We start from the raw sequence: 14,770 nt of genomic DNA, 5'->3' as shown, positions 1-14,770 counted from the left end.
TTTGTGTTTTAAAAGTTGAAAAAATCTAGAGCACACAAATCGGAGGGTCCGATTTGTATTAAAAAATTTGAAAAAATTCAGAGTACACAAATCGGACCATGCGAGTTGTTTGATTTTAAAATTTTGCTTAAGAAATCGCATGGTCCGACTTGTGGTTGGGCAAATATAAATTTCGGAAGCTAGAAAACGGACCATCCGAGTTGTTTGTTGTTTTCAATTTTTTTATTAATAGAGAACTCGCATGGTTCGAGTTCTGTTCCATTGACACCACATGACTGTGAAGCTTATGTATTCCCCACATTTGAGTTCAACATCACTTTTTTATCCATATTCAAATTAAAAAACCTAATTGTGAATGTTTATATATGGGGACACAAATTATTTATTATTGACGTGGATTTGCTTTATTCAATCCTGAAGGATGGATTTGTTAATTGTTGGTTGTATTCAATCACTTTCTATAAACAAATATATTTCATAACTTGCAACTTTTTAATCTTAAAAACTACACTATTATATTTGATATTGTATACTTCTTTTTTTTTTTTTTTCTTCCAGGATTTAGTACCTACTACTGAATATAATGATTAATTATTTCGATGGCTTATAAGCATTTTAAATCTTAATGGGTGAAATTATTAGTTTAAAATTTTAATTTTTTCTTACTTATAAGACAAAAATTAAACTATTAACACTTAATTAGTATAATATAAACATAAAACAGCCAATGAATTATAGTTCAAATGACATAATCTCCTCATATTTAGTTAAAAAATCACGAGTTTAAATCTTCTTATTTTTTGGTCAAAAACAAAAAAAAATATAAAATATTAATTTGAACTAGGGATGGCACCCGCAGATACCCACTCCGTCTCTACCCTCTCGGGGCAGATTCTTGGAAGTAGTAGGACGGGTCAAGTTTAGGTAATGAGGCCTGTTACACATACAAGTTTTTTTGGCTTACAAGTCTTACAAGTTGGCACAAACCCAACAAAACACACGCACTATACTCCCACATTCAAGAGTAAATAAACACATGTTATTCAACCACTTCCTGTTTCCAAAGCGCGCTACTCACCATGCATTATGAACGACTCTTCTTCTTCTTCCTCCATGAAAACAAGTTTCTTGTCAAATTTGAAGATAATGGAACTTCAGAAATACACCCAAACGATTACAGAAATACACCCAAAATTCGTTGAAGTACACCTTATGCATAATTCAGAATTCTTTCTCTTTCTCCTCCTTATCTTCTTTCCGCTGTTTTTTCTTCTTCAAAAACGATTTCAGAGCTTGATGTCAAAAAACAATGAAAATCGAGAATAACGAAAAAAGAAAATAGAGAGAAAAGCACGTAAATGAAGAAGGAAAAAGAGAAGGTAAGAAACGAAAGAAAAGAAGAAGAACAGGAAGAGGAAGAAGAACGTGCAGCAAGAAGAATAAGGTGCAGTGAAAACGTGCAGTAACGGTTCGCAGCGCGTTAATATAAATGACTTGTAAAGACTTGTATAAAAAAACGCTTGTATGTGGAGAATTATACTCTTAGGTAATACCCGCCCCTACCTGCCCCAATATATATATATATATATATATATATATATATATATATATATATATATATATATATATATATATATAATTTTAATATATAATACATATAATATATGTAAAATAATTAGTAAATGATTAATAATATTGTATTATATTTAAGTTTTTACTTTAATTTATGTTATGTATGTGATGATAGTTATATAAAATTTGAAATTTAATTTTATTTGTTGGATTTTAATAATTATAGGGACGGGTAGAGGCGGGACGAGTACCCGCATGGGCGGATTAGGTTTCAACGTTTTACTATTCGGGGATAGAAGTGAAGTGAGTTTTATACATGTTATTGTAAGACAGGCGGGTCAGGTAGAGAAAAAATCCACCTCGTTGCCACCCATAGTTTGAACGTTAAAATAAGAGTGAGGTGGTAAAAAAAATAATTATTATTTTGCTTATTGTTTTATATTTGGTCATTCTTCAAAATATAAAAAATCAACATTTTAGAGATATATAAACGCGATTTCCAAAGAGAAAATCCTTTCAAAATATATAAAGAATTTGTACATTTTGTAAATATAAAAAAATCCAACATTTTAGAGATGCATAAAACGTGATTCTTTTACTCCAAAAAGAATGCCAAAAAGATAACTAATACAGAGAATGTGAGTGAGAAATAGAGAATCCACCTAAAAATAAACATGTAAACCCTATTGCATTTTAAAAATAAAAATAGAGAGAATGTGAATGAGAAATAGAGATTCCTCCTAAAAATTCTTAACAATTCACAAAGATACATTGCGGGTTGCCGTACAAACAAAATATTCTTTTTAAAAAAAAATGTTAGATACTTTTTTATAATACTTTAATCTCACGCACTGACGCACATTTGGTGCCAATTGGCTAATTGCAAATTTATGTCCCAAGCCACTTGCTTATATTATTAGAATAACCTTTTTTTTTTAATTTGGTCATGTGACATGTGACACCTACAATAATATAATACCATATGCGCAATTAGTGGGTGCCAAATAATTGAGTAACATAATTAGAATACCTACTTATTCATGACTTTCACACCGTCATCTAAAAGTCTAACTTATTGCATAATCAATTTAATTTTTTTAACATGAAATGACTATAGAATAAGGATGAGATTCAGTATGAATTGACCTTAGATAGAGAAGGTAACTTGGTAGTAATTGTATGATAGAACAACTTCTATTTTAATTTAGGGTTTAAAACATTTATCCGGTCATTATAATGAACCAAAACTACTTTGGTTGTCTTAGTTATAGTACTAAAAAGAAACAAAAATAATAAAAATAGAGTGTTGCTAAAAGACATATGTTAAAGTCACTTAAAATAAATCTTTTACTTATTTTGATAAATGTATTACAAAAACATTGAAAACTTCAAAATTTTAGATTTTCAACAAACATTATATTTTTTTATGGTATTCCTCAACCCAACAAATCAAGGATTAATCCGCCGTAGTACTAACCTCTATTTAAGAATTTATCAATAGCTAATAAATTACTGTATGCATAAGACAAAATTTAAATTCACGGTACTTGTTTATGAACTAACCACTAGACCAATTTCACTATTATATAAAGGGAGGATCTAATCCACTCTCTAAAAGGAACGTGGCAAAACATCTGCAACAAGCCCTAGTACACGCCAAAAGCAATTGGGTCCAACCTGGCCCAATAAAGCCACTAAGACCACATGACAAGTCTCGGACCCCAAACCAAGCCTACATGACCTGGCACCCGACCCGACTTGGAGAAGAAGTTAAGACCTTCCCACTACAAGTTCAGCGACGCAGGCAGGGCAGTAACCTCCCACCACTATGCAGATAACTGCCGCACGACTAACAAATGAGCCCTCTTCTTTGTTATGATCAACTAGGATTGAACTCAATTCAATAAATACTTAAGAAACACTATTTGGTTTTTATATTTAAAACCTTAATATATACTATAGAAAAACTCTTAAAACAAAAACAAAGAGTTACTATTCTCAAACCACTCATATAGACCAAATCAAATAATAAATAAATCAACACAATATCCTATTAAGAAAGAGAATGAGTTAAATTTTTTCTTTAGTTAACAGTGAGATTACTTAATCCAAAATAGTCTAAGTGACATCTCTTGAGAAGGATAGAACTCAATTCAAACACCAATGGCTATTATCCTCTTCAAGGATCACATTGCCAAATTTAAATAATAGAAATGAGTATATAGAACTCAAACAAGTGGCTCTACATACTCAAAAGTTTGAAACACTTGTTAAATATACTCTAACGTCTTAACTCTTTAAGAGCATGCACGATTTTCACCTCATATATGAGTAAGCAACAAATCCATCCTAAATCGCAATAGCCCCTTTTCCATTTGGCTTCAGCTTACTTACATGTTACAATGCATAAAAATAAAGAAAGAAAGAAAATAAAAGCGGAAAATTGAAAGCATTAATCCGAAGGGAACATTACTACTTAAAAAGAGTTGCTTTCAATATTTGACACACACAGTTTTGATTTTTTGTTTTTTTAATCAAACAGCATCCCCTTCAGCACAGTTAACAAAGATAATTAAAAACAACTCTGAAGCCATGGGAGGGAAAATATGAAGCTTTTTTTTGGGAGGTTGGGGAGGGGGGCATTCCCCTAATATGATCTTGAATTCAGAATGATCCACAAAAGGCATGACACACTATATATTGCATACTGCAAATGCAATATGATCCCGACATCTATATGCGACCTTGGACGCTAAAAGTAGGTGCCTTCTGGTGGCTGGACAAGCTTCCGGTTATGAGGGGCGGCCATTTCCTTCTTCAGCTGGGTAAGTATGTCCTCCATAGTGTACTCTCTTTGCCAGTTTGCGAGAAGGCCGAATTTCTTTGGTTCAACCTGTTTTCATTCACAAGTCTATAAATCTTGCTACAAAGAAAATTTGCCATCAAGTTCGTTAAATCAGAAAACCATGTATAAACCGTAAGTGATAAGGGATGGGGATGAGGCAACCCTGCACTTTCTCATCACCGGGAAGGAGGAATATATTTCGATATTCCTCTCATTAGTTAGAACTATATGCTATCATTCATCTCAAAGTTATCGAAAGAGAATTCAAAGTGGAAAACATTGTAGTAAGCATAGTTTATGTATCAGAAAACATCATGCTCTAAACAAGAAATATTTAAAAGCTGAAAGCATGTATGGAATTATAAATGATACCACTCCAGTTTCATGATTAACACAAGTCATGTTGATCCTTGAATGAAACCGAACACTTGGGGGCTTTTCTGGGTAGTCTTTGTCACAGAACAGCTTCAACTGATAAATTCTTCCCTCATGAACAGTCTAACAGAGAAAAAAATTGAAAAATTACACAATTATTTCAAGTAAATTACAGAGAAAAAGATGTACTTAGATTAAACTTTGAAATTTATAGATAGATAAATAGTTTATACTCTAGAATTCTCTACAACTGGAGCAAATACGCTACATTAATCAGGCAATAGCAACAATCCAACACCCCAACAGAAGGTCATATATATGATACACTATGTCATTCTATTATTAATAACACTACCAATTATAAGTTAGCAGTCATCAACGTCATCATGCATACTTAAGTTTCAGAAAGATAGACAGGGTAGTTGAATCTTGCACAAACACATGCTCCGTTGCTAAGAGCTGCGTAGTAAGGTCTCAAATTTTAGAAAGTCTAACTTCCACACTTTAATTGATTCTAGCATTGAGGATTAAGCTAATTGCTTCATGTTAATTCAATTGTTTAGACAAAATAAGCTGAAATGCACACACATACAAAAGGTAAAATTGAAGTATTGCGGCAACATAGCTATTTACATTGTGGGGGCCGATGATGGTTCCAGTCCAAGAGCGCATGTAAATGTCATCTCCATCATCCATTCCATAGCTAACTGTGCCATCTCCAATACCTTTTTCTCCGCGTTCAAGTTCCTCCAGCAATCTGAAGTTCCTAGGAACTGCGACCGAGAATAAACCACACTTAACAACTCACACTACCAATCTTAAATTTAGCTGAAAAATTAGCATCTTCTAATATCAAAGAGAAATAATTTACATTGCCACACAGTGATTCATAATAACATTACATTGCCACTTAGTGGGACAAGGCTTTGTTGTTGTTGTTGTTGTTGTATACTTATAGACAAACCAATTTATTTAAACCCTAAACAAGTGTAACATATTTAATTGAACCTCAAAATCATCAAAAACATGTTTCATGAACAATCTCAGTAATTGAAATGGCAGAATTAACTCATGCAACAATGCATTTATCACTCAATCAAGGTATTATTAATGACTAACCATCATTTCAAGTTTTCAAGTTCTCAACCCCACGAATAAAAATTCAAATTACAAACGAAATGCACAAAATCAAACAAAAGGCTAATTTATTAATACATCAATCAAAGTAAACCCATAAAAAAATATAAACAAATAAAAGCCCCCAGCTGAGAAAACTGAAATCACGATCCAAAATTCCACCGGCATAAAACGAAACAAGAAAACATACATATTATATTTATTAATTATTGTTTTTAACGAGAAAAAAATAACGCATCGAATGTTCTAGGTCAACGGCACACAAACATGAGCAAAATCTAGAAACTCGAAGAAACAAAAAAATCAACAAAGAAAAAGAAAAAAAAAAAAGAAAACGAGAGAGATATTATAAAGGAAAAGGTACGGTTGAGGTGTATAATAAGGGTTTCTCACCCACGACACTGGATCCTGCTGAGCCAAGCGTCATGGATATAGCAGATAGAGGGGTTTTGGCGATGTGGATGTTGCGGATCTGATGAAAGAGAATCGAAGTTTGGTGAGGGAAGACGCAGAGAGAAGCGAAGGAGAGAATCTGGGGTGCGGTGAAATTGGGAATTGGGAAGAGAAGAAAAGAAGGAATAGGGTGTGTGTGCGCGACTGACGAATAAGGGAACAAAGGAAAAAGAAGGAAAAAAATGTGAGACTAGAGGGTAATGTAGTAATATTATGGATTTTGTCTACTTAATGATGAGAAATGGAAAATTAAAGACAGAGAATAAGAGAAAAAAAAAAGAATGGGTCTTATTTCTTATTTCAAGATTTATTATTGGCCAATTGATCATTACCTACAAAAATTAAAATTCAAACGCTTATTTAAATAAACAAGTAAATTGATTATTTAACCAATTTTTTATAGTTTCTCACGGTATCTCTCAATCCGACAGGGCAAGAACTAATTCACTGCGCTACTGAACTCTATTTAAAGATTTATGGCTGGCTAATGGGTTACTACATGTACAAGACAAAATTCAAACTTCTTACACTTATTTAAATAAACTAATGAACTAATTATTAGAATAACCCAACTTGATTATCATTTAACCAACTTAACTCGCATAATTTCTTCCTATTGGACCAAAGGGCCCATTTGCTTCTAATAAGCTCGCTTGTTTTATAATTTTTTTAAAAAATATTTTTTTAAATTTAATTTTAACATATTATTATTATAAAATAATTTTATACTTATATCTAATTATATAATGTCATATTAATAAAAATAATTATTTTTTATATAATAATTATTTAAAAAATTAATGTAATTATACGACTATATAAAATGTTTTATATTTTGGTATACTAAGATTAAACGATATTTTTTAGTGATATTTTCAAAAGTAATGTTACTAAAAGAAATAAGTAGATGGATGCCGTAATAAAAATGTTTTATGTATATTAAACGACTTTAATTTTGATTTATTTATTGTATACAATCTTTTACATGATTATTTAATTAATTTTATTTTTTAGATAATTATTTAATCAATTCATGTATAGTAATTATTGTTATTAACGTAATATTTAATGTAGGTATAAAATTATTTTATATTAAAGTTCAATTTACATAAAAGATAAGTATTATGTATTTGTGTGAATATTTATAATATTAGTTCACACATTGTTTTAAGTTAACAATCAATTATTAGAATAATAAAAATATGCCTACTAAAATAATTAACTACGTATCAGACAAATAATTTATTGTATTTAAAATAGTATGATAAGTTGATAATATTTTCTATAAGATATTAAATATATATTTTTTAGTAACAATAAATGTATAGATTGTTTTATTAATTAAGTCCAACTAAAATGGTTTAAGACTATTAAAAATCATTTTTTTATTACTCTCACTTATTTACTCATTCAAATTTTATTATTTACTTTAGTTAAATTTAATTGACAAAAAAAATTATGCATATAGTATTTTTTATATTTTTTATACTTAATAACTAATTTTTTTAATTAAACTCTAAAATGATTTATGAGATTTACAAATTATACTAGTTTAGTTTTTTATTTGTCAATATATTATTTAAGTCTTTGACATTGTAAAAAATGCACTTAATTAGTCCCTCGTCCTATTTTCGTCCATTTAATCTTGCCATTGACAGTGATATGGCACTGGCATGCCACACTGGAGTATGTAACGGACAGTTGAATTGCCAGTTGAAACTATTTGATTAAATATAGTTTCTCTATATATTTTAACCCTAATTTAGCAGCATTTTTCTATCGTTCTTCTTCTTCTCTTTGTTCACCAATGTTTATTTTTTGTTGTTTTTATTTAAAACTAAAAGTAGAATTATAATTGGAAGTGTGAGTCAGAGTTAAAAAAACTCTATGCTATTAACATCAAGAACTCTAAGTCGGACTCCAGGTTTGTGGGTGGCAAAATATTGTGGGTGCAATTGTTGTTCTGTGCTCCGATGGTTTGCAACAGATACTAACCAAAATAAACACTTCTTCAATTGTCCCAATTACAATGTAAGTATTTTTCTTAAAAATGATTGTTAAGTGTTTGTATGTTCATAACTTCTAACCCTACTTCATACAAACTAGGGACAAAACATGGCGTGAGGTTTTTCTCTGGAATGATGATGTAGAAGAAAAGCATAAAAAAAATTATCCACTACATCTTTCTCCTTTGATGGTAACCTGTGTCTAAGAGAAGGGGGGTTGAATCTTAGCTATCCTTTTTGCAGAACATTACTTTTGTCCTTGTACAGAAACTTCATGATATATTTTTACTTTTGTCTCATAAGAAGTTGAGAGACATTTTCATTTTGTCTCCTGAGTGCATGAAGCATAAACGAAGCAAAGAAGAGAGAATCACACCAAGATGTATCCTGATTCAGCTGCTAAGTGCAATGCAGTCTACATCCAGTCTCCATCACAACAATGATGAAATTTCACTATCTTTTAACAGTATTACATTCACCAATTCTCCCTAAGATCTACCCAGTCCTATATGGGACAAGTACAGATTCTAACCCAACCTGAACTTGACTAGGACTCACTTTAGCTTTCAACAGCAAAATGCTCACCCAACTTGTAAGGGAACAAGTCCACATTCTAACCCAACCTGAACTTGACTATGACTCAAACCTAGCTTTCAACGACAAAGTGCTAACCCAACTTGTAAGGAAATCTCCTCAGGATCATGACAACAAAACAAAAATACATACAAAAATTTCTGAGATAACTATAGATTTTTCTTTAACTATTTGCCTTTTTCCACTCATTAGCTTTTTCTTACAAAATCTCACATTTTGCCTTCTCCCAATGAAACATAGACAGACTAAATTGAGAAAATGAATTATTCAATGAAAGCCACGAAGGAGAAGAATAAATAACTCAAAGAGCTATGGGAACCCAAACGTGTGCTCTCACTCCTTGCCTTCAAACCTTAGCCGTTCACCCTTAATATAGAAGAGTGAAGCTTCCAAGGTTGAATCACGTTCAACCCTAGCACTGTCTTCTTCTCCAACATCAGAGTAGCGGCAACTTCGCTAGAGGAGAGAGAGATCACCCGAATCTGTTGCATGCATCTCTCTCATCCTTTTTCTTCCATCTTCTTCAATCTTGGCAATTGATCTTGACTTTTGCTCTAAGAATTGATTATGAGCGTTGATGAGTGTCTGACCCAAGCTAGTTTCAAACTTTCCATTTTCGCTTCTTCCAGCTTGAGACTCAGAAGCTATCTTCTTCTTAGTGGAACAAAAACGGAAATAAACTTTTTACCAAGGAAGATCTGTTTCCTGACCGAGGCCGATCTTTTTCTTTTCTTGGCAACAAAAATCTTAAAGTCTTTTTCCAAATCTTTCTTTTTTGTAGCAAATATCTTTCATAGCCTTTCTTCTTCATAGGTTTTTCTGTGACTTCTTATTTCTTCTATCTTTTTCTTTGATAGATTGAAGTGTTTGAAAGCAAGAGAGAGGAGAAAGAAGAGAGAGAAAACTTTCAAAGGAAGCATTAAATGGAATTAAACCAAATTGAATTTTCACTTCCATTACCCAATAGATAAAATAACGTGTGAAGCTTTCAAAGCACATTAAACTCAATTGAATTTTAGCTTCCAATTCCCAAGGCATAAAGTCATGTTTTAGACTTTTGGTTCATGGAGGAAGCTTCCTTGTGATCACCAAATGGTTTATGAAGACTTTGGGCCAATTTGAGCTTCTTTGTCTTTTAGCCACTTGAAGTGAACAATTATTATTGGGCTAAACATGTTTAGTAACCAAACTGGGCTTCTATCACTTGGGCCAACTTGTTTCTTTTTTATTTTCTACACATATGGCTTGTTTTCTTTTTCTTGGTTCAGCCGTTTCCCATTTAAGATAAAGACTTGAAGTTACAGAGTGGGCTTGCTCCATGAATGATTAATGTGTGAGATATATTGTGTGCATGCATGGATCATACGGAGTTTGGGCTGCATCTCAAACTTTTTGGTCCATTTTTGTTTAACTTATTTTTCTGCACACTAAACCAAATAAATTACACAAACAAATAACCCAATAATATTTAGTCATCATCTTAATTATAGTTTAGCTCTCTAAACTCACCATCCTTTTCTCAAAGTACACAAAGCTCATAGTGCGAGCGAACTTCACTCCGTCGAATAGTTTCACCCTTCAAACCCTAAACAACATTTACAGAAGATTGCATATCGTTAAGTGTTTAATTTCATAGAAAGAAGAAGATGAAATGATTACTGACTTTGGAGTTTTAAAATTTTAACTCGCAAAATTTGTCAAACAACGTTGTTCCAAAAGTGTTTTAGTGTCATAATCTGTACGATATTATTATATGATGTATAACGTGATTTTCATTTGTCATGTCATTACCGCCAATAATGTTAAATGGCCAAAAATAAAGTGAAAGATCAACTAAATATATTTTTTTATAATATAAAAAATAAAAATAGTACAATTAATAAATTAAAGACTAAATTAATACAATTCGTAAATCTTAAAAACTACTTTAGAGTTTAACCCCTTTTTTCTTTAATCTATACATCATGTAACATGATTGTTATCTCATAAATGAAAACCAATCAACATAATAATACATACAATCATCAATTTGAATGATAAATTATCTTTTTAATTAATAATTAATTAAAACATAAATTTTTTACTATTTTAATTAATATTTTAGTTGATATTATCACACTGCATAAATATATAAAAATATACAAAACTTAAAATTAGAACATTAATAAAAATAAAATAATAATAATAATAATAAATATAATTTTTATTACGTATAAATCACATTGCATTGATTTAAAAATAATTAAATCTTTACTTTATTATTTTACAAACAATTTTATTTTTTCTTTTATTTTTAAACACACTTGACGAGTCCTAATTAGTAATTACATGCACACAGCACACAAAAAGGTAACAAAGATTTTGAGGACCGACTAACGTAATTCATAATAATTTATTTATAATTAATTAAAAAGGTTGAAAGAAATAAGAAAGAGGGCAATGGCTACCAAAGCGGTAATTAGAAGGAAGGAGAGTTACGTAAACACCAAAATGTTGTTCATCTCTTTCTCTTCTCTTCCTATAAAAATTCAATGACACTCTTAATCACTCTCTCTCTTTCTCTTCCTTCGTCTTCTCCTTCTTCTCATTTTCATTATTACAAACCCTAAAATGTAACCGTTCCCCAAAAAAAAAAAAAATCGGAGATTCTTTTCAGCTAAACACCATGATCGTGCCTTCTCCGCCGTCACTACACGGCACCTCCTCCGCCGTCCCCGTCATCGTCACACGATCAGTGTGGTCATCGAATCTCGAATCGGAGTTCAAGTTGATCCGTTCCATCATCGGTTCCTTCCCTCTAATCTCAATGGACACAGAGTTCCCCGGCGTCGTAGTTCGCCGCCTCGCCGATTCCAACCTCCGCCGCCCCTCTGCGCACTACGCCGTCCTCAAATCCAACGTCGACAGTCTCCCAATCATACAGATTGGACTCGCTTTTTCGGACAACAAGGGAAACCTACCGAACCTCGGAACCTCAGAGAACTTCATTTGGGAATTCAACTTCAACGACTTCGACGTGGCGCGTGACCCTCACTCGCACGATTCAGTCGAGCTTCTCCGCCGCCAGGGCATCGATTTCGACCGTAATTTGAGATTCGGCATCGAGTCGAGGCGTTTCGCCGAGCTCATGATGTCGTCGGGGCTCGTCTGCAACGACGACGTTTCGTGGATAACGTTCCACAGTGCTTACGATTTCGGATACTTGGTTAAGATGCTGACGCAGAAACAGTTGCCGGTGGAATTGGGGAAATTTTTGGGGCTGGTTAGGGTCTTCTTTGGGGATAGGGTTTTTGATGTGAAACACTTGATTAGGTTCTGTTCAAATCTGTATGGAGGATTGGACCGGGTTTGCAAGATGTTGAAGGTGGACCGGGTTGTTGGAAAGAGTCACCAAGCTGGTTCAGATAGCTTGCTGACCCTACATGGTTTCCGGAGGATAAGAGAAGTTTACTTCGGTAAAGAAGATGATGCTGGTTTGGCTAAATATGCTGGGGTATTATATGGTTTGGAAGAGATCTTTTGATATTTTTCCGAGTTTTTCTTTTTTACTTTTTGTTCTAATAATTGTGTAGACTTTGCAAGTGGTTAGTCCTTAATAATGAAAATTTCCTTTAAATTATGCATATATGTGTAGATGAGATTAGATTTTACGTGTTGATTGTGTTTTTGTTAATAGTAGATTGATAGCATTGTTGTTGGAAGTGTGCATTTCAAAAGTAATGAATTTCAAGTAGAGTGGGATTTTAACGCTTAGTTGAGGAATGCTTTGGATTCTGATTTTTGCTTCTCAGGCAACCATGGATGATGTTGTTGAGGCCAATTTTGCTTCAAATGGAAGCAGAGGAAGAGTCACTGATGGTTTGTAAGTCATACTTTACTCACATCTTCAAAGGGGGCAGATTTTCATCTATTCTTAGGGCTACCTATAAAACTTGTACATGATAATAGAGTAACAAAAAATGTTGAGCACATGAATGCAAGCAGTTCTGGCCTTACTTTATGCCTCAAAAATTGTACGTTCTGCATATACTCATTACTTAGTAGTTAGTATTATATACGATTGAATAGATATTTTCCAGAAATGTTTGTGCTAATGTATACTCAAGAATTCAGATAATGTTTTATTGAATCATATAGCTATTTCTGCCTCGGAAAATAAGATTGTGTCTCATGCAGATTCATTACTTAGTACTGTGCAGATTGATGTAGTTTTTATTAGAAAATATCAATTCATCTTCAATTCATCTGTTGACAACAACCTTCCCTCTTTTTATTTTGCTACTTTGATGATTTTTGAAATGCAAGAGCTGCTTAGTTGAAGAATATAGTATGGAATAGTAAATGCACATGCTTCTATGATTTTGGATGACTCCTAATTCTTTGGTTCAAAAAACTCAATAACTGAAGAGCTTAGCATGTATACCATGTTCAAATGTCCAATTCTAATATGTTTTGATTTTTGGATTACTATAGCTAAAATTTCATTGTCTATTCAACCTTCTATCCAGTGAGTGTTTCGTAGTCATAGAGTAGAGCTAGGATATTAGTGCAGGATTTCTCTGTAGATTTATAGAACAGAATTGAGTCATCCACAAAAAAGTGGCTAACTGCTAGACTTTTTCTATAAATTTGAATACCTTGTATCATCTTATTTTGCCCTGGGTAGTATGAAAAAAAATCTTCTCCACAAAAAAGAGAGAGGTATGGAGACAAGAGTTCTCCTTGATGGATTCCCCTTGTTGGCTTAAAAAAGTCATAAGGATGTCTTTCCACAAGTACAGAGTAAAAAACAATAGTGACAAGTTCCCAAATCCAAAATATCCATCTAGCATCAAACCCCATTCTCTCCATTATAAACTATAGGAAACTTCACTCAACTCTATCATTCGCTTTGCTCTTGTCCAATTTAATGGTCATCTCATATTCCAAACCAAATTTCTTAGTCTTTAAATAATGCATACATTCATGAGTCACAAGAATATTGTCAGAAATTAGTCTACCGTTCAGGAAAACACTTTGATTGAGGTTAATAAGATCATTCATAAAATGTTGCAATCTATGCACTAGATTCTTTAAAATAATCTTATAAAAAACTGAGGATAAACTAATTGGTCTGACGTGTGTCATGTCTTTGGCATCTGGAATCTTCGAAATCAAACATATTTGAGTATGTTAAAGCCCTTTAAGATTCTTCCTCCACCAAAGAAACTCTCTGCTGCTCTAAAAGACATCATTGCATACTACATCCCAAGAGAAATAAAAAATTTTGCAGTGAACCCATCATCACCTATAGGCATGGCAAGGATGGTTTTGGAGGCTAGTTTTTCCCTGCAGGAGGCGGGGACCTGTATAAAAAACAGGGAGGGAGTGGGGATAGAGGTCCTCGTCCTGTGGGTACCTGTATAATCTCATCATAGGAAATGACTAAAATACCCTTGATTTATATATTAGTTTTACACTTTCAAACATTCTAAACTGTCACTTCTCACCTCTCAGTTCATCAAGTTTGAAAACCTAAGGTAGCGTTTTGTGGAGAAACAGAGATTGAAAGACTGAGATTGAGAGATAGAGATTAAGAGACAGAGATAGAAATAAATTTCAGTATTCTGTTTGGTGCAAAGTGGAAGACGGAAATTAAAACAAGAATGAAACTCTAATTTAATTTGTACAAAACGTAAAATTGGAATTAATTAATTGAAATGAGAGTATTTTATGTATAAAGTGTTATTAAAGTTTCAGTCTCTGTCTCTAAAAATTTCAGTCCCATGTGTCTTCACTTTTTGGAGGT

At 32.6% G+C, this 14,770-nt stretch overlaps 2 protein-coding genes across 2 annotated transcripts; one reads left to right on the top strand and one right to left on the bottom strand.

Annotated features, from left to right (window-relative positions):
* Positions 1-3,922: 3,922 nt before the first annotated feature.
* LOC130961442 (ubiquitin-conjugating enzyme E2 variant 1C) lies at positions 3,923-6,577 on the bottom strand. Its single transcript, XM_057887337.1, has 4 exons — positions 6,323-6,577; positions 5,426-5,565; positions 4,790-4,915; positions 3,923-4,465 (listed from the first exon to the last, which is right to left on the bottom strand). Exons 1-4 carry the CDS (start codon positions 6,354-6,356, stop codon positions 4,325-4,327), a joined length of 441 nt encoding a protein of 146 aa, XP_057743320.1. The 5' UTR covers positions 6,357-6,577; the 3' UTR covers positions 3,923-4,324.
* Positions 6,578-11,436: 4,859 nt separating this feature from the next.
* On the top strand, positions 11,437-12,601 carry LOC130961909 (probable CCR4-associated factor 1 homolog 11). The gene has a single exon (XM_057887949.1). The coding sequence runs from the start codon at positions 11,648-11,650 to the stop codon at positions 12,503-12,505; it is 858 nt and encodes a 285-aa protein (XP_057743932.1). The 5' UTR covers positions 11,437-11,647; the 3' UTR covers positions 12,506-12,601.
* Positions 12,602-14,770: the final 2,169 nt, after the last annotated feature.

This window comes from Arachis stenosperma, chromosome 2 (assembly GCF_014773155.1).
Source record: "Arachis stenosperma cultivar V10309 chromosome 2, arast.V10309.gnm1.PFL2, whole genome shotgun sequence".
In the NCBI taxonomy this organism is placed as follows: Eukaryota; Viridiplantae; Streptophyta; class Magnoliopsida; order Fabales; family Fabaceae; genus Arachis; species Arachis stenosperma.
Note: the sequence above shows the minus strand (reverse complement) of the source record. Positions and strands in the feature narration are given on the sequence as shown.